Source organism: Rattus norvegicus, chromosome 8 (assembly GCF_021556685.1).
Source record: "Rattus norvegicus strain SHRSP/BbbUtx chromosome 8, alternate assembly SHRSP_T2T, whole genome shotgun sequence".
NCBI lineage: Eukaryota > Metazoa > Chordata > Mammalia > Rodentia > Muridae > Rattus > Rattus norvegicus.
The window spans coordinates 83923788-83943918 of NC_141541.1; the positions used below are offsets into that span (position 1 = coordinate 83923788).

General features: G+C 45.7%; 1 protein-coding gene across 1 annotated transcript; it reads left to right on the plus strand.

The window, feature by feature from the left end:
- The first annotated feature begins 1710 nt into the window (after positions 1–1710).
- On the plus strand, positions 1711–18764 carry LOC100912347 (RNA polymerase-associated protein LEO1-like). The gene is made up of 11 exons (XM_087564166.1): positions 1711–1875; positions 3236–3343; positions 5150–5237; positions 5830–5984; positions 7129–7213; positions 9835–9929; positions 11062–11196; positions 12465–12597; positions 14073–14298; positions 15657–15755; positions 16780–18764. The coding sequence occupies exons 3-11, from the start codon at positions 5157–5159 to the stop codon at positions 16830–16832; spliced, it is 1062 nt and encodes a 353-aa protein (XP_087420292.1). The 5' UTR covers positions 1711–1875; positions 3236–3343; positions 5150–5156; the 3' UTR covers positions 16833–18764.
- The last annotated feature ends 1367 nt before the right edge of the window (positions 18765–20131 follow it).

Consider the following 20131-nt stretch of genomic DNA (forward strand, 5'->3'; position numbering starts at 1 on the left):
TTTCCCCAGAAAAAACATTTAAAAAGCAAGCTAACTTTGTAAGCATTTTAGAGAGCCCAGGTTTGGTGGATTTCCTGCTCTTTGCCATCCGTTCTCTCCTTCCACACAAAGATTTGTTTCCTAGGTCTGTCCTGAGGGTCCCAAGGTGGTTGGCTTCAAACAGTAAAACTTGGGCTGGAGAGATGGCTCAGCAGCTGGGCGTTGACAAACGTGGTAGAGATGACTCTCCCCAGACTTTCGGGTCGTCCGTAGGACTGAAGTGGGGGTGTACTGGTTAGTTTTGTGTGTCAACTTGACACAAGCTGAAGTTATCTCAGAAAAGGAGCCTCAGTTGTAAAAATGCCTTCATGAGACCCAGGGCATTTTCTCAACTGATGATCAAGGCGGGAGGACCCAGCCCATTGAGGGCGGGTACCTGGGCTAGTGGTCTTGGGTTCTACTAGAGAGCAAGCTGAGTAAGCCAGGGGAAGCAAATCAGTAACATCCCTCCATGGCCTCTGCATCAGCTCCTGCTCCCTGCCCCACTTGAATTTCAGACCTGACTTCCTTTGGTGATGAAAGCAATGTGGAAGTGTAAGCTGAATAAACCCTTTCCTCCCCAACTTGCTTCTTGGTCATGATGTTTGTGCAGGAATAGAAACCCTCCCTAAGACGGGGTGAATGCAGGACCATACTCCTTCCCACCCTTTGCATTCTGTTGGCAAGAACAAGAATCACTACCCACAGGACCAAGTTAAATCCAGCACAACCTCATTTTAACTGATTATTTTTGCAGAAATCTATCCCAAGTAAGGTCACACACTGAGATTCTGTGTGGGCACGAATTTATGTGTGGGGTTACAATTCAGCCTGCTCGAGTAATTACAGTAATCCATATATACTTACTTAAAAAAGGTTCTGTTTTTAAAGATTTATTTATGTATATGAGTGTTCCAGCTTCATGTACACCCTGTGTGCCAGAAGAGGGCATCGGATCCCATTACAGATGGTTGTGAGCCACCATGTGGTTGCTGGGAATTGAGCTTAGGACCTCGGGAGGAGCCATGACTGGCTCTTAACAACTGAGCCATCTCTCCAGCCCATATATATACATGTAAAATGAACAAAACATAAAAGTTATAAATTTTTTACTTATGTGTGTTTGTGTATATGTGCCATGTGTGGGGCAACTGAGGAGGCCAGTAGAGGGCATCAGATCCCCTAGAGCAGGAGTTGCAGGTGATTGCGAGCTGCCTGGTGTGGGTGCTGGGAACTGAAACGTGGGTCCTTTGCAGGAACAGCATGCAGGCTTAACCACAGGGGCATCTCTTCGGCCCTTAATTTTGATCTTTAAAAAATAACACTTTATAAGAGCTGAGGTCTAGCTTCAAGGTTAGAGTACATTGTAACTTTTTTTTAAAAGAAAAATCCCGAATCGCCATCCCACCCCTTTTCTAACTTAGAATTTGAGTCCCTATGTGTTTTGTGGCTGAGTCGGCACTCCTATACCTGACTTCTGAGCCCTTCCATCCTTCCCAAGGCAATGTGTGTGTTTATTCCCTTACTAGTAGACACGTGTGTGTCAGTTGTCAGCCTGTCTCTAAGCCCATGTATTTTTGTGATGCTGTGGTCATCTTTGCCAGCCAGCCTGTTGGGGGCGCTATAGGGAGACTGAAAGGCTGGATAGCAGAGAGGGGTTAACTCCTTCCTGTTTGCCCCTGGGCCCTTCAGGGGGTTTCCTCTTAGAGTTCCTGTGAGGGGTCCACCGGCAGTTCAGGTCAGGAGAGGCAGGCAGTTCCTTCTGACAGCAGCTGAGTCCAGTAGGAAGCCTGAGAGCCAGAGCCAAGCCCAGTGTTCCCCAGAGTCACCAGGCCAGTGGACAGCTGCCTTCCTCAGGTATGAGGGGCCTTTGGAGTGCCCGTTCCTTTTTAAGACAGTGTCACTCTGTAGTCCTCACAGACTGAAGTTACCCCAGAGGTTCTCCTGCTTCAGCCTCCTGAGCTGTGGGATTACAGACATGTGCTACCATCCCGGCTCCTCAGGGCCACTTTCTCAATGTATTTTACATTTATTTTGTTGGGGTGAGGAAGGTATTTTGTTTTGTTTATTTTTTTTATTTGTTTGTTTTTCGAGACAGGGTTTCTCTGTGTAGCCTTGGCTGTCCTAGAACTTACTCTGTAGACCAGGCCGGCTTTAAACTCACAGAGAGCTTCCAGGCTGTTAGTTTTATTTTTTGAGACAGAGTCTTACTCTGCAGCCTAGGATGGCTTCTAACTCACAGTAATCCTCCTGTCTCTGTCTCCAAAATGCTGGGATTACAGGTGTGAGCCACCATACCTGGCTAAATATTTAAGTTCTAACAATTCTACCTTTTCCCTGCATTTTCTCAGGTCTGGATTTGAAAGTTATTCTCTGTATTTAACTGTCTTTCTAATTAAAATTCTATTTTTTTAAAATTTTCTTTTCTTCCCAAATTTAAAATTCTATTTTTTATAGTAACCTAGTAAACAACTTTAAGCCTAATTGTAATTTTAAATGTATTAAATTTTATTTGCTTTTAAATTTTATTTATTTATTTAGGCAGTGTTTTGCTATATAGTCCAGGCTGTTCTTGAACTTAAGGTGTTTTTTTGTTTTGTTTTTTGTATTAGTCTCCTAATTGCTAGGATTACTGCTACCACCCATGCTCTTTCTTTTTTCCTTTTCTATTTTTAAATTTTTTTTTTTTAAAAATTGTTTATTTTATGAACATAAGTACACTGTCACTCTCTTCAGACACCAGAAGAGGGCATCAGATTCTATCACAGATGGTTGTGAGCCACCTTGTGGTTGCTGGGAATTGAACTCAGGACCTCTGGAAGAGCGGCCAGTGCTCTTAACCACTGAACCTTCTCTCCCCTCCCCTCCCCTCCCCTCCCCTCCCCTCCCCTCCCCTCCCCTCCCCTCCCCTCCCCTCCCCTCCCCTCCTCTCCTCTCCTCTCCTCACTACAGTCCTCAGCATGTAGCCTACATTTAGGTATGCTACCATGTCTGGCTTGCTGAAACATTTTAAGAAAGAAAATAATTTAGAAACAGTTTATAATGTTTTTACATTTTTTCTATAAGAATTAAATTTTAGAAAATTACTTTAAAACGTTTATCATGATTCTGTCATGTTAAATGGTTAGGACTTATATATTAAGTATACCCAGCTATCAAAACCCAATGGAGCTTCCAGATCTCAGGGGTTTCATTTGTTCTTTTCTTGTTTTTAAAGATAGTTTCTGACTGTAGCTCTGACAGTTTTGGAACACCCTCATAGACCACACTGGTGTCAAATTCAGAGATCTGCCCACCTCTGTCTTCCAGTTCTGGGATTAAAGGCGTGAGTTACCATGCCCAGTTTCTGGGTTTTTCTTTTGTTTTTGTTTTTGTTTTTTGTTTTTTTTAGACTTTTTAACTACCAATTTGGTTTCCTTAATAGAGATAGGACTGTTTTGATTATTTCTTCTTTAGTAAATTTTGGTGGTTTGTAATCATCAAGTAACTGGATTATTTGCCTGAGATGTTGAATTTGTCTTATCCCCCTGTTATTGTGGTATAGCTCTCTTTTACTCAAGGTATTTGTCATTTGTGTCTTCTTGGTCTTTCAGTAGGGCCACTAAGATGGCTCAGTGGCTGAGGACGCTTGGTGCCATGTCTGATGACCTCAGTTTGATTCCGGAAACCACACAGTAGGAGAGAAGTGACTCCTGCAAGTTGTCCTCTGACCTCCACCATATATACACACAGATAAATGCTAAAAAACTCGTATTTAAAATCTAGGCTATGTTCCCAGGCTAGAATTTGGTTTTGCTTTATTGGCAAGCTGTTAGATTGTTTACTGTTTCAGGATGCTGGTTGTCATGCGCACAGGTAATTAGTGTAAGTATAAAGTAGTTTTGTTCAGTCGTGGGCCACAGCATTTCTTTCCAGAGTTGTTGAGGGCCTATAGAAGAACTGCTGGAACGGCAGGACCTTTGAGAACATCATTATCTGGTCTGTGATTATAATGGCAACTCCAGCATCTCCCTCACTAGACAAGTTAATAAGCTGGGCATTGTGGTACATACTGAGTGTGGAGAACTCCAGTGTCCACGCTAAGTATCCTGAGGCTGTACAAGGCCATTGGGGATCCTGGAGAATAAAGGGAATGGGGAAGGACACGAGGAACGAGGGAAGGAGGTGCTTCTTGGGTGACTGTTCAGTGTCTGCTACATGACCAAATATCCCAGTGCACAACAGCTTACAACAACATAGGAATTTTTCACTCAGATCTTTGGGGTCAGGACTTGGAAATGGCTTAGCTATGAGCCTCTGGTTCAGGTACTCACAGGGCTGTGCTCTCGAAGGCCTGTCTGCAGCTGAAGGATCGGTTTCTGAGCTAACTTACACAACTGTCTTTCACCACATGGGTGGGAGTCCCGGCAGGCAGAGTGTGTGTTTTCACAGTTGCTTCCCTCCCAGTGAAAACTAGCAAGGCAGAAAAACCACAGCATTAGTCATAGTGAGGTGGTGGTTTGCTGATCCCACAGACGACAGACCTGACAGACAGGACACGAGAGAGCATCACAGCCAGTGGACTTGCTAGACCCATATTTTTGTTTTGTTTTGTTTTTGAGGCAGGGTCTCATGTAGTCCAGGCTAGCCCTAACTCCCTTTCTACTTCCAAATGTTGGGATCACCATCATGTATGGTGTGCACCACCATGCCCAGCTCTCTGGGAACCCTCCTCAAAATGGTTATCCTAGTGATGTCGCCTCCTTCCTTCTCTGAAGGCACTCTAGTGAACTTGCTTAAGGCCAGGCTTGAGGGGCCAGCTTGAGATGGCTTTGGTACAGATTTGGTTTGTGAATATTGGGAATGTGTTGGGGAACTACATAAAGAATGTCGGCTAGGGGACAGGATGGGGGACACTTGGTCTTGCAGAAGACTCAAGCTCGGTTCCCAGCCCCCGGTGAGAGGCAGCTCACAACCGCCTGTATGTGAGTCCACCTCCAGGGTATCTTACTCATCCCATCTGACCTCTGCCTCAGTGGGCGCCTACACACGGTACACCTATCACCGTCCCTCAGGTACCTTCTTAAAAATTAAAGATAACTTTAGTTAGACCAATTAATAATGTCTATTCCTTCAACACTGAATATGATAGTGGGAACATGGATCTGTTTGGAGAGATAGATGACGTTTCCTCAGAGAGCGACGAGGACCAGCGAGCACCTGCTCCAAGACGGCCTGTCGTGAGTACAGCCACCAATCACGACGGACCGCAGGATTGAAAGCTAAGACAAAAGATTCTGAGGGGATGTGTTCAGAGAGGGTAATGCAGTGACATTCTTAGCTGAACTAGGCATTTGGGGAAATAATTGGAAGGCACAGAAGGAACCATTAGGACGAGACCAGTGCCAACCCTCAGGGCTAGGACTATGGGACTGTTAACCATGAACACTTTCGATTTACAAGGTATTTCCTAGCCACACTTGTGCTGTGCCCTGTCACTGTTCTTTCCTGATTTTAGTAGTTACTTAGTAATGATGAGCTGAATTCTTTACACTCCTTAATGTCTTACGCAAAATAGAAAAATAGATACGCCAACAAAATATATTCAGGTTAATACATCTTATTCACCCCTGGGTTTTATTGTGGCTCTTTTTTCTTTATGGGTGTGGTTGGAGTGATGTCTTAAGGAGAGACTTGGAGGAAGGAGTGGCTGTCCCTAAAGTGTGTGTGACATAACTTCCTTTCAGACAGGTGTCTGCCAAACGCAGAGCACAGCTGGAACCATTGTCCTGTCTCTTCACGCCCTCCCATTCTGATCCCTCCCAAACGCAGAGCACAGCTGGAACTTGTGGAGTGCCTCAGAACCAGCAGGTGGAACGCCGCATCTCTGAAACCAGAGTGAGAATAGCAGTTCCCAGCATCAAGTCCGACTTGGGAAATGAGTTGTATTTTGTTAAACTACCCAGATTTCTCAGGATAGAACCCAAGTAAGAGAACTGAACAGAAGGTTCAAGAGATTGAACAAAAGAGCTGTGTGAAATGTGATGTATGTGTCACGAGTTGGCCGATCAGGAGATGACTGAGAGTGAGAGACGCTAAGTTACTGCAGAGAATTACAAGGCTAGTTGTCTCCTTAGCCTGGGGGCTCTGCTGTAAAGGAATAGGTGTCACGTGGCAATGTCACCTGTGTAAAGCTGAAAATATGGAGCAAGAGAGATGCCTGAGAAGTCACAGGTATTCAGTAAAAATGACAGGGACTCTCGATGGGATGACTTCGAAAACAAAATAGTGTTGGCTTTTCCTGCTCACTAAGCCTCACAAGGCAGAAATTTTAATTCCTGAATTAAACAGAGGTCTCGGGTTTTAATTTGTTGTTAATTTTTATTTATTTATTCTCTAAAAATATAAAAATGTCATGTCTAGATATTGCTTAATTAAGCTACTTTTTTGGGGGGTGGGGGTGAGGGGACAGTGTCTCTCACTGTGTAGCCCTGGATGGCCTGGAACTCCACAGACTAAGCTGGCCTTGAGCTCACAGAACTCTGCCTGCTCCTCAAAGGCAGGCACCACTGTGCCCGGCCTAAGGGACACTTTTAAAGCCTTTCATTGGGCTCACAGCCCTTCAAACATCACTGTAGGAGTCAGAGTCTTGGTTTTTCAGGATATGGATAGAGTAGGTTATCACCTATGTTTTATAGGATATATTTATAATTATAAGATGTGCTTCTTCAACAAGTTTGAATTACAAATCATGTTTGGATCTCATTTCCAGAAGTTTTTTTGTTTTTTTCTTAACTTTTATTTTATGTTTGTGGGTGCATTGCTTATGTGTATGTGCCTGGTACCCACAGAGGCCAGAGAGAGCATGAGACAGTTATGAGCTGTCATATGAGTGCTAGGAATGGAACCCAGGTCCTCCAGAAGAGCAGCCATGCTCTTAGCTGCTGAGCCATCTCTCCAGCCTCCCCAGAAGTTTGTTTTAAAAAGAAATGTCAAGGAAGTAGTCATTGGCATACTTCCTGAAGGGTCTCACGAAGTTACTTTTCAGCTGTGATATAATGTTACAGTGTTCTAGAGACGATCGGTTTATAGTCAATCACTAATTACAACTAATATGGCAAACATTTTTAGACCATTTGATCCTCAGCATTATGAAGATGAGTTTGACGATGAGAAAGAGCTCTACGAGGAAGACAAAACGAGGTTAAAACTAAAGGTACTGTGTTGCCTTCTGTTTGCCTTTTTTTTTTTTTTTTAAGATTTATTTATTCATTTATTATATATGAGTACATTGTAGCTGTTTTCAGTCACACCAGAAGAGGGCATCAGATCCCATTACAGATGATTGTGAGCCACCATGTGGTTGCTGGGAATTGAACTCAGGACCTCTGGAAGAGCAGTCAGTGCTCTTAACCACTGAGCCATCTCTCCAGCCCTCTGTTTGCCTTTCTTCTGTCCCCTCCTCTCAGCCTCCGAGGAGCTGTGGCCACGGGCACGCACTACCGTGCTGGCTGAGTTCTTCCTCACACTGGTTCTTAGACATGTTTGATTCATGAGTGGGAGTGCATTGACCGCATGTATGTATGTGCGCCACGTTTGTGCCTGGTACCTGCAGAGTTTGGAAGAGGGCATCAGGTCCCCTGGAGCTGGAATTTGTGGATGGGTGTGAGTCACCCTGTGGATGCTGGGAACCAAACCTGGGTCCTCTGAAAGAGCAGCCAGTGCTCTTAACCATGAGTCATCCCTCCATCCCCCTGACTCTTCCTTTAGACAGTAAACACAGGGATGATAATGAGCCCAGCACCTAAGAACATTCCTAACGTTTCTTGCATACTCAACAGATTCCGCTAGAACATGGAGGTAAACGGCCTTTCCCGGTATTTTCCAGGGAGTAAGCACACACCTTTTCTCCCTCCTTTAGAAGCGACACTTTTCTAATGTTTTCCAGTTTTTATTTTTTGTTTGAGCTTCTCTGTGTTCTGTAGACCAGGCTCGAACTGAGAGATCTGCCTGCCTCTGCCTCCAAGTTGCTGGGATTAAAAGTGTGCGCCATCAGCCCGATCTCAGTTTTAAGTTTTAACTTAAACCTATATTATAATCTAGGTATCAGAAATAAAAGTGAAAACTGTTGGCACCCACTAGCATCCCTCAGGATAGATAGTGGGAGGTGTGGCCCTGCCTCGACACTTCCTCCCAGGTATGTCCCAGCCACCTCCCACCACAGGACTGTCTCTCCATGGAGACTGCACAGCAGCAGACCTTGCCATTAGGGCATCTCTTGAGAAAGTTGGGATGATGAAGATGACCATTGTTCACACAGGGATGGTAACACTTGGCAGGGGCCATTTTTAGTGGTCTTTTGTGACTTGCAGTTCTCTACTTCATGCGATAAATTTGGACTCAAACAGAACTAAGTGTAGGTCTCAGATTTTAATTTGCTGGTAATTGTTTTATTGTTCTTCAAGATGATGATGATGATTGTGTGTCTGTCTGTCAGTAGACTCTGTGTGTGTGTGTGTGTGTGTGTGTGTGTGTGTGTGTGTGCAAAGTTCAGAAGAAGGTATCAGCTTCCTGAGCTGTCTAACATGGGTGTTGGGAACTGAACCTGGGACCTCTGAAAAAGCATTTGTTGCTCTTAACTACTAAGCCATCTCTCTAGCTCCTAGTTATTTAGTCTTTGAAAAAAAAACAAACAAACCTTAAACTGACATGTCTAGGGCTCTTCCCATTAGACTAAGAAACACTTTTTTCTTTAAAACATTACATTTATTTGCGTGTGCAAGAACGTGCACGTGTATGTGCACATGGACCAGAAGACAATGCAGAAGTCCTCTCCTCCCCTCACATGGATCCTGGGTATTCAGGGTAGTCAGGCTTGGCAGCAGGAGCCATTATCCAGTGGGTCACCTCGCTGGCCCTGAGACACCCCTCCCCACCTTTGTTTTGGAAAAAGGAGGAATTTCATTGATGTATTTATTCTCTCCTACATTATGACATCCACACTACAGTTTCCCTTCCTTCCACTCTTCCTAATCCTCCCCCCAAACTTCCCTCTTCCCAAGATCCACTCTTCCCCCCAGGGATACCAACTGAGCATGGCATAACAGGTTACAATAAGACTGGACACAACCGCTCACATCAAGGTCAGACAAGGCAACCCAGTAGGAGGAAAAGGGTCCCAGGCACGGAGGAGTCAGCAACACCGCTACTCCCACTGTTAGGAGTCCCACAAGAAAACCAAGCTATACAGCCATAATGTATGTGCGGAGGACCTAGCTCAGACCCACACAGGGTTCCTGATTGTCAGTTCAGTTTCTGTGAGCTCCTATGAGTACCTCTTAGTTCATTCTATGGGCCACATTCCCTAAGAGGCACTTTTAAAGCTTTTCCTCCCATTGGGCCTATAGTCCTTCCAAGTGTGTGCGACGCGCGCGCGCGCACACACACACACACACACACACACACTGGGAATAGAACTGGGAACCTCATACACACTAGGCAAGTGCTCGACCACTATGCTATATCCTCAATTGGTGTTGATTTTGGCTACTTATCTCGTGTGGACCAACCTCTGCTTTCCTGTGGAGCTCCTAGCTGTGGTTACAGGCAGCATCCTGCCTAGCCTCCTCCATTGCTCAGGCCTCAGGAAGTGTGCAGAGTGCCTGGTTAGCTCGACCAGCACATCCAGACACCTGTAGTAAACTGGTGGCAAAGCTGCCGAGTCAGCCACTTTCTTATCACCCACCAATTCTTGGCGTATGATTATGCATTATTTGGGAAACAAAGAACATATAGCTAGGTAAACTGGTTGTCTAATACTTTTCTGTTTTGAACCAGGTCGAAAATACTATACGCTGGAGGATGTGCCGGGATCAAGAAGGTTCTAAAACTAAAGAAAGCAATACTCGGATAGTCAAGTGGTCAGATGGAAGGCAAGTGTTAGAACACTTGAGGGAGGCCCGGAAGCACTGATGCTCTCTGTGCAGGACTTGAGAATTGGGAAAATCTGGGCTGCTGCCTTTGCCCAGGAAACCTCAGTGAGATAAGCCGTTAGGGCCATACAGCAGGGCTAGTGGGAGAGCTTGAATCTGCCTGGATTCCATCAGCTAAAGGCTAGCCTTTGATCAATCAAGGCAACGTGAAATAACCTGGTTTTGGCAGTGCTGGGGATCAAACCCAGAGCTTCGTGCTTGTGAGGCCAGCGTTCTACCAACTGAGCTATAGCCCGAGCCCCTAAACTGAGATGTTTTGAGAATCCATTTCAGCTTACTAATTCAAAGATAGAGATGGGGAGGTATTTATAAGACCATTCTGTTGTAAACTGAAAAGTAGATTTTGCCACTTTTTACTCTGAAGGACATATTAGTTTACTTTTCTATTGCTCTGATAAGAATACCACATCTGAGGCAACTTATAGAAGGGGTCTATTTGGACTTAAAGTTCCAGAGGGACGTGGAGTCCATCACAGAAATTGTGGCAACAGGCAGCGGGCATAGTGGCCCTCACCTCTCTCCAGCCACGCAGGAAGCAGAGTGTACACTAACTGGCAGTGGCTTCGAAACCTCAGAACCCACACCAATGACGTTACTTCCTGTAGCAAGGCCACACCTCCTAAGCCTACCCAAACAGCAACAGTTGGGGACCAAGTACTCGAACCTCTGAGCATTTAGGGTAACATTCTCATTTAAACCAGCACAGAGAGAACAGATTCAGTTTTGATTTGTTTTTAAGACAGGGTCTTGTGTTGTAGAGCACACCTTTGGTCCTAGCACTGGGGAGGAAGAGGCAGGCTGGCTTACACACTGATTTCCAGGCTACCCAAGGCTACATAGACAAACAAAAGACAGAGGTGCATAGCCTGTCCTGGCCCGGAACTCACTTTATAGCTGACTCTGAGCCCTTGCTCCACCTCCCAAGTGCTAGGATTGCAGGCAAACATTCCCATGCCCAGTTTGGAAGTAGGCTTCGACAGCGCCTGTGTTTGTCGTCCTACGACGTCTACGAGGACAGGATCCTGTGCCACTCACTGAGCATCCTAACACCTGAATTGTTTCCTCTTTCCAGCATGTCCCTGCATTTAGGCAAGGAAGTGTTCGATATCTACAAAGCCCCCCTGCAGGACAATCTAAACCAACTGTTTATACGGGAAGACACTGGGCTCCGAGGACAGGCCATCTTTAAATCCAAACTTACCTTTAGGTAACTTTGTTGTTGTTTTTCTAGACAATTGTGTAGCCCTGGCTGTCCTGCAACTCTGTAGACCAGGCTGGCTTCGAACTCAGAGATTCGCCTGCCTCTGCTTCAAGCACATCACCACCCAGCCCTTTTGGTAACTTTTAAAAGTTACCCTTCTCTACAGGGACTGGTGCATGGCCTGTCGCTGGCCAGTGCTCCTGGGAAAGGCTTGTCATTGGAGCTTGCTGTCTGCTGGGTCCTTACTCTGTAACTATCAACAGTGTAGTGCTGGGGTGGCAACAGGTGTGCCCGCTCAAGGCATGGGCCCAGCTCTGCTGGCTGCAGTGGGTGGCGCTTCGGTCCCTTCTGCACACACCTTCCCCTTTAGGACACAGCCGTCACTAAGATCCAGTTTTCCTTAAGAGGCTCAGCACTTTCCATGATGGTGGGCACGTGCTTCCTTTGAAAATGCTTTAGTATTTCAAAGTCAGATTGTGGGCACAATCGAACAACTTTGTAAATAAAAATCTACCATATACATTACGTAGTCCTAGGGACCTCAATCTCACTAATTTGCAGTTCCGTTAGATATATAATGCACGTGTCACAGGGAGCATCCTGAAACATGTCCGGTTCTGATTTTGCTTTTTACTACTTGCTCTGAGCTGCACTGGGGTAGTGTTTCTTTCTTCAGGTCCTTTCTTCACTTTGGGACCCAGTTAAGAGCTGTCCTCCCATACTCAAGAAGTGTTTACTGTTTGTAAGAGGCTTACCATGTAACCCAGGCTGGCTTTGAACTTAGCACCCATCTTCTCTTCAAGCTCACAGTCCTCCTGCCTTTGCCTGAGCTGTTTCCCTGCTGAGACGGACTCACGACTTGGCCTGAGCTGTTGAGGCCCCTCCTGCCACCATGGTTCGCGTTGGTTTTGAAACAGAGTCATGCACCCGGCTGCCTACATTTTAAAACCATCCTTCTACTCCTGTTGAGTGGAGGGAACAACTCAGTTCCCACTCGAGCCTGCTCCACCCTGTGGAACGGAGGTTTCATGCCCCTTGTCTGTGACTGTAGTTGGGGGTATTCTTTGTAAAAGCACTCCATCTGGCCACCCATCTCTCCTCCTTCAGCCTGGGTCAGTCCACCCCACTTTCCCTGAGCAGTGAACAGATGGACCAGAGCTGTAATCCTGCCTGTTTCCTCTGCCTAGCGTGCGGTCATCATTACCCACTATCCATGGGCGTGTTTGGTGTTTCTGATCAACGTGAGACAGATATTTTCTGTTCATTTCCTGCAGACCTCACTGTACAGACGGTGCCACATATAAAAAGATGACCCTTTCATTTGGGACCAGAAGTTCAAAGACACAGATTAGAATCCTCCCGATGGCTGGTCGAGATCCTGAATGGCCATGCCCAGATTTGATCAAGGTATAGTGCCTCAGCCTTAAGTTGGAACAATTTGTACATTTAGGGCTGATTTCCTGAAGTGTAAAAGACTATTACTCCCTCCTCCATGTGTGTGTGTGTGTGTGTGTGTGTGTGTGTGTGTGTGTGTGTGTGAGAGAGAGAGAGAGAGAGAGAGAGAGAGATGTGTAGACGTGTGCATCCATAATGAGTGCAGAGGACAATTTTCAGGAGTTTGTTATTTCCTTCATTGTGGGCCCTGGGGGTTGAATTCAGGTGGTCAGACTAATGCAGCAAGTTTTGACCCATGGAGAAGTCTTGATGGCCTATTATTATGTCTGTTATCATTATCATTATTGTTATTATTGTTGCTATTTTAATTGTTGCAATTACTGGGGAGCCAGCTTGCTCTCCTGCCTATAGTCACCACTAGCAATGACTGCAGTGGGATTACAGATAACTTCACTCTCATCTCCAGGTGACTCCACAGAAAACGTAACGTTAGAAAACTGCCTTAGAAAAAAGTACAGCCAAGTTCAGTAGGAGAGTGTTTTCCCTTGAATGCAGACAGCCTTGGATTTGATTCCTGGTGCCACAAGAAGTAAAAGGAAATAAAATAGGAAGGAAATAAAAAAGAGAGGACTATAGAACCCTCGGCCCTGTTACGCTGGCTCGGCTCTTTTAGCTCCTGAGTGTGGCAGGCCGGGCAGGTCTAAGAAGATGGCCGCCTCCTCAGCCTGCTGTGGAAGCTGGGATGTAGTATTTGCATTGAAGGCTACACCAGGAATGTCTGGGAGGCATGGGAGCCTGGTCCAGCCTCAGCAGCCAGGCGTCTGCCACTTAGGGGTGAAGCACAGGCAGCTTTTACTGCCCCAGACGGTCACATCAGAAGGGGCTTCTCAGGCTGCCACTTCTGAGCTGTGTGACATCATCAGATGTACACAGCTCCCAGGTGCACACACACACACACACACACACACACACACACACACACACACACACTTATCAGGGTGGTGCCAGCCTTCTTCCCTGATCCCACTTGTGTGTGTCGCCTTTACCCCACCAAACCATCTGCTGTGTGGGCTTATAGCAACTCTGGTAGAAGACATGCTGTCAAATAAAAAATAATAAAATAAAAAATAAAGGGGGTTTGAATGGGCACAGAGTGGCTGGCTCCATTTTCCTTTCCTCTCCTTCCCCTCTTCTGTTAGAAACTTTCACCACATTGCATGCACTGTTCTTGGTCTTGGACTCCTGGTTAAAGTCATCCTCCTGCCTCAGTCTGCATTACAGGTGCATGCTACCACATCCTGCTGAAAGTAGTTCTTTTTTTTTTTTAAGTTGAAAATGTGCCTTTTAAAAAATTATTTATTTATGTATATGAGTACACTGTAGACACACCGGAAGAGGGTGTTACAGATGGTTGTGAGCCACCATGTGGAATTGAACTCTGGAAGAACAACTGCCGAGCCATCTCTCCAACCTTTTTTTTTTTTTAGATACAGAAGAAAGAACTGAGGGTATCTACTCCCCGAAAAGTCCGTCTGCAGAGGAAGAACCAGAGGCAGAAGAACCAGCAGCGTACAGATCCAGTTTCCACCATCCAGAAGCCTAAGCATGATGTCGAAGAGGAGGAGGTGGTGGTGGTGGGAGAGGGAGAAGACGGGCGAAGCCAGGCCTCCAGCCTGGTTGCCACTAAGAGCCGTCAGCAGGGTGCAGCCAATGGTAAGTCAGCACAGCTGCCTCACCTCATTGTAGGCAGGGCCTAGTTTCTCTCCGGAGCAGTCTTCATCTTGCTAGTATTATTTCTTTACGACAGTAGAACACACACCCTCTTTTACATTTTTGCTTTGGCTAGGGCCACTCACCACAGAAAAAGTTGAGAACAAGACCTCTCTAGAAAACATAAAACCTGTTCAACATGTGGTATGTACTGTGGAAGGAAATGTATGTATTAGCACAACTAAGAACTCAGTATTTAAACCTTATCATTTTTTTTTCTTTTCTATTTTTCGGAGCTGGGGACCGAACCCAGGGCCTTGCGCTTGCTAGGCAAATGCTCTACCACTGAGCTAAATCCCCAACCCCTAACCTTATCATTTTTAAAGCTGTTATGAACAACCAGACATGGTAACACTGTGGAGGCTGAGGCAGGAGGATTTTGTGTTTGAGGCCAGCCTGGGCTGCTACTTAACAAGTTCTAGGCAAGCCAGGGTGAACTGTCTCAAAAACAAAATAAAGCAGAATCATAAAACCAAATAAAAACCCACAAATGAAACCCACACAGCAATGTGTGTCTCAGGCTCCTGGACACTTAATAGCTCAACTGGAGAATGTCTCAAGCTGTCTTCAGTTCACGTGAAAGACTTAAATAAAAAAGGAGAGGATTGGAGAGATGGCTCAGTGGTTAGGAGCACTGGCTGCTCTTCCAGAGGTCCTGAGTTCAATTCCCAACAACCACATGGTGGCTCACAACCATCTGCAATGGGATCTGATGCCCTCTTCTGGTGCGTCTGAAAGACAGTGTACTTATATACATAAAATAAGTAAATAAAAGTTAAAAAAAAAAAGAGACCCCTTCCCCCAAACAGAATGCTAATACCTTACTTCTTAAGGAAAAGCACAGTGGGGAGTGTAAGAATCAGGGGTAAGTCTTCATCTGTGAAGGCTGTTCCGGAAAAGCCAGCACGGAGAGTCTGGTGGAACATGCTGGGAGGAATGAGACAGGTTGACGAGGACTGCAGGGGGCAGCAGTGTACTGGGCTCACACCAGCAGAGACTTGGTCAAGGGAGGCAGCAAGAGTCCTTGTAACCTGGGTGAGATGGCAGGAGCTCAAGGAAGGAGACACCAACAGTAGGGAACCAATCCTGATGGCGTTATCACATCCTGACTGTGACAGCACCACAACCATTCTAATGGTTGCTTGCGGTCCTCTGTAGTGTGCTGGGAAATCGTAGGGAAGGCAGATAAAGGTTACTCAGGGGCAATCACGGAAGTTGCAACTCAAGGCGGCTGGGCTGCAGTGGGTAAAGGTGGGTCCCTTCGAAGGTCAACCCCATTCCTAAACTCCCTTTGTTTTCAGAGAAACAAGCCCCATCTTCTTCAGATTGCAATCACGAGGGACTGGAAGAACATGAAGCCAGAGGGTTACTCAAAGCAAAGAGACTCGGGAGTGACCAAGGTAGGTGAGCCATGTTTAGTCAATTCCAGGGTGACCTTGTGTCTGTGAGCCAGCTCACAGATCAGGAGCACAGTTCACGGACACCCAGTGTCAGCCTGGCAGGGGTGGCTCCTGGGAGGCCACACAGACCCTGAAGAATGAACAGAAGCTTTGCGAAGGTGGTCAGGGTGGTTTTCCAGCTACACAGGGAGTGCAGGCGGGACCCAGAGCCTAAGCCATCAAGGTCTGTCTGGAGAATGGCAGGCACGCAGTGTGGGTAGCCAGGTGCCTGACGCTGGGACAGAACAGCAAGCGAAGGCCACTTCAGTTGGTGCTGTTTCCCACTCATTCCTGGCTTCTCTTTCTCTTGTAAGATCACAGAGCAAAGACATTTTAAATCATAATTATGCAAGCATTCCTATGTTATGGCTCCTGAGAAGTCATTGTTTCCCAGCATTTAACATGCCTTATGCTCCAGAGTAGGGATAAGCCTTGCAGTTGCATTCATGTTTAAATAGTGTTCACTTGTCAATTCATTTTATGTGTATACATATGTAAAAAATTTAAAACATACATAAGTATTCTGAAAATTCAGTCTCTTCAGATTCTTTTTTTAATTTATGAGTGGTTTCCTTGCATGTATACCACATGCACGCAGTGTCTGGGGAGCCCAGAAGACCGTGATGGAGCCCTCTACCCACAGTGAGTGACAAGTGGTTTTGAGCTACCCTGTGGGTCCTGGGAACCAAACCTGAGTTCTCTCCAACAGCCATCTCTCCAGCCTCTAAAATCAGACCCTGAAACACTGAAGTTTATAGAAGCGTGGAAAGAAAATAATGTACTTCAAGTAATGCGGTAGAAATGCCACTGAATGAAGTGTCCCTCCTACCGAGACAGCCACCCAGGGCAGCCAGGTCCCAGGGGTCTGACTTCCGGAGGAGGAGTTGTGAACTGAATTCCTCCTGTCAGTTCAGAACTAGTTTGAATAAAGCTGTGAGAAATGCCTTAGACTGAATTCTATAATGCACCCTTCGTATTTCTTCAGGAGACAAGCCCTTCAGGAGAGAACAAGGAAGAAAGAGGAAGACTGAAGAGTAACTGTGCATTGGTGTCTAGCATAGCCGTTAGATTTCCCTCTGTCCTGGGACTGGTTCTAGGGCTTTGTGTGTGCTGAGCATGCGTCCTACGACTCAGGTACATCCCTCGCCCGTCAGATCTACTGAAGACAGAACAGTTGTTCTGACCTACATGAACCAATGAGACGGGCCATGCAGAAACCCCTAAATTCCATTCTCCTTTCATGCATATATATTATGTATTCTTTGTTTTGTTTTGAAATGAGCTGTCACCAGGTAGCCCTGACTGGCCTGGAATTCACAAGATGTACCTGCCTCTGCCTCCAGAAGACTGGGATTAACTGTGTGCGGCACCACACCTCCCCTCTTTAAACTTTTATAGCACTATTCTGTAGCTGTCCAATAAAACTAGTTAATATTAGCTCCAGAAAGCATCCAGGCTCATCTAGAATACCCAGAAGTCCTTAGCTTCGGTTTCAGTCAGGGCTCCTATACATGGTGCTGATCTGAAGCCTCTGACAGACCCATTACTCTCTAGGCATGAACTCTACAGATCATGCAAGAAAGCTTAACATTTGAACGGCAAAACCGTTTGGCAATCTTGCATTACAGGTGGTTTAGCCACACACACTTCATCCCTGGGCTCAGCAGTGTCAACTGCCTCAGGGAACACATGGTCCTCAGGGACCAACAGATGGTGGCACTGTTCAGGCCCAGTGCATAGCACTCTAGGCCTCTCATACTTGGGAGAGCTGCAGCTTGCGCTGCATGAACGTCCATGACTCATCATCCTCAGGAGAATAAACACAGCCATTTTTATTCATGAAACAGTGATGTCAGCCAAGCATGGCTGACTTACAGCTCACACCTGATTGCAGCATTTGAAAGACTGAAGCACTTTGAGTCTGAGCCCAGCCTGGGACCTTCAGTAATGTACTTCAAGTAGATTACTGCTATACTTGAACCAAAAATAATTTCATAGGGTTTAATTTATACTCATTCTTGTCTGTCCATAAAACTAAACTGACATATACAAAGGGCACATTTTGCAGTAAGGTAAAGGCCATTGGGCATCAGTCACCCCCACCCTACCCTCGGAGTCAGTGAAACATATCACAGACAGGCACAACTGTGCACTGATACAAAGATGGCTGACTACAGACCATTCTGCATGGTTCCACATGGTGGTGCAGGCTACAGATTGGGCGGCTCCAACAGACTTAATGCCTTACATTCCTAGCACCAAGGCTGAGTCCTAGTGAGGACTTGCAGACAGCCTGCTACCTTCTTGCTGGTCCTAAAGAGCCCTTGAGGTCCCTTGAGGACCTTGCATACCCCTACTTGCCTTCCAAAGGCCCATCTCCAAATCCCACCACCACTCCAAGTTAGGGCTTCAGCAGAGGAGTTTGGGGAGGGATAAAAATAGAGTCCATAAGGCGGGAAAGAGTAGCTCAGGAGAATGAAAAAGCTTTGTCTTTTACTAATAAATCAGCTTAGCAAACAAAGCAGGTTTTCTTCATACACATGGTGTACTCTGTAACCATTCCTTCTCCTCCCCACGGTAAGCTTGTTCCTGACGGAGGCTGTAAGGAGTGAGTGTCAGATTCTAAAACTAAAGGGATTTTTTAAAGTCTGAATATAGGATATTTGATAAACTTTAATAAATTTACTTGTTTCTGTATGGAATGTTTAAATGCCTCTAGTCTTCAAAAGAAACTTTATTGGGTTAGAAACTGGGTGGATTATACTTGTTATTTAAATGTCAGAAAATTAATTGCTTTTCTACTTATAAAACATTTAGAGTGTTCTGATATGTATTAGGAGAACTTTAATGCCTGACTTCAAAGGATGGAGAACTATACACTGCCGTAAAGGTCTCTTCAGGTGTCAAACCAAGACAAATGTAATTCAGCCACAGGACTGAGACAAATAAAGCAGGCATGTGGAATCACAAGGGCTTCGTGTGTGTGCACATTGTCTCGTTCTGCCTTCCAAAGGCTCATCTTTAAATCCCACCACTCCTGCATATCCGGCCTTCAGCATGAGGATCTGGGGAGGACACAAAGGTTGAGTCCCTAACAGATAGGAAAGAGCTCAGAGGAGTCAATAAGCTTGCTCTTCTAAAAGAGTCCTACGGTTTTAGGTTAGCACACAAGGCAATGGGGGTCTTGGACTGGGATGCTACTGCCTCAGGCTGCATGCTGGGATTCCACCCCAGCCAGGGCACTGCTTTGTAATTAGCAATTCCTAAGCACATGAAACTACTAAACAAAAGGTGTATTGCTCAGCTGAGCAAAGCCCCATCTGCTCAGGATGCAGAACTCCCTGAGCTCCCAAGCTGGAGCCCAGCCTAAGCAACATAGTGAGAACCTGTCCTAAAAACTAACCTCACCTTGTTTCTGAGGCAGAGATGAAATAAACTCCTAAAAATTGCTATATATACCAACTGAGAAACACACAGAGGGAGCTTGCTTGTAACCGTACTTTTGGGGCTAACTTACTGGGTTATTATCTACTGCCCTTCTCCACCCGAATCCCTTCCAACCCCATAACACTAGGTAGGAGGAAAAGGTTAGAGGGGAAAGGGGATGTAGATTCTTTAGACTATTTCCTGCTGACTAAAGGTGTCAAGTATCTTTGGGCAAGTTCAACCTTGTCTTCAGAATATCTCCAACCAGCAAAACCCACAATCCAGGAAGAGCAAAAGTGGGGAGGGTGGAAGGGTGACAGCCAGAGGAAGGAAGGAAGGAAGGGAGGGAGGAAGGAAGAAAGGAAGGAAGGAAGGAAGGGGAGGAAGGAAGGAAGGAAGGGGAGGAGGAGGAGGAGGAGGTGGAGGGGGAGGGGGAGGAGGAGCAGCAGCAGCAGTAGCAGCAGCGGAACTCCCCAGAATCATGCTTCTGCCAGAGCACAAGACAAATCACAGTCACCTGCTGTGGACAATCTGAAGCAGCCCCATATATCCCACACCTGCATTAAAAACAAAAACATTTACATAATTGGGCTTTTTAAAAAATGAATATTCTCACTACATTTCTCTTTTTTCCAGCCTGGATTTCTTTTGAAGACTTATTTATTTATTATATATGAGTACCCTGTAGCTGTCTTCAGACACACCAGAGAGGGCATCAGATCCTATAACAGATGGTTGTGAGTCACCATGTGGTTGCTGGAATTTGAACTCAGGACCTCTGGAAGAGCAGTCAGTGCTCTTTCTTTTTTTTTTTTTTTTTGTTTAAGAGATGATAATAATTTATTAGTACAATAGTAATAAAATTATCAGGTGTCATATATCTCAAATCTTTTTTTTTTTTTTTAGTTCTT

Bases quoted from the DNA above. Each gene is read 5' to 3' on its own strand.
- LOC100912347 (XM_087564166.1), top strand. From the start codon at position 5,157: ATGGATCTGTTTGGAGAGATAGATGACGTTTCCTCAGAGAGCGACGAG. The intron at 5,238-5,829 runs GTGAGTACAGCC...TCCCAAACGCAG, and splicing joins CTGCTCCAAGACGGCCTGTC to AGCACAGCTGGAACTTGTGG. The intron at 15,756-16,779 runs GTAGGTGAGCCA...GTATTTCTTCAG, and splicing joins GAGACTCGGGAGTGACCAAG to GAGACAAGCCCTTCAGGAGA.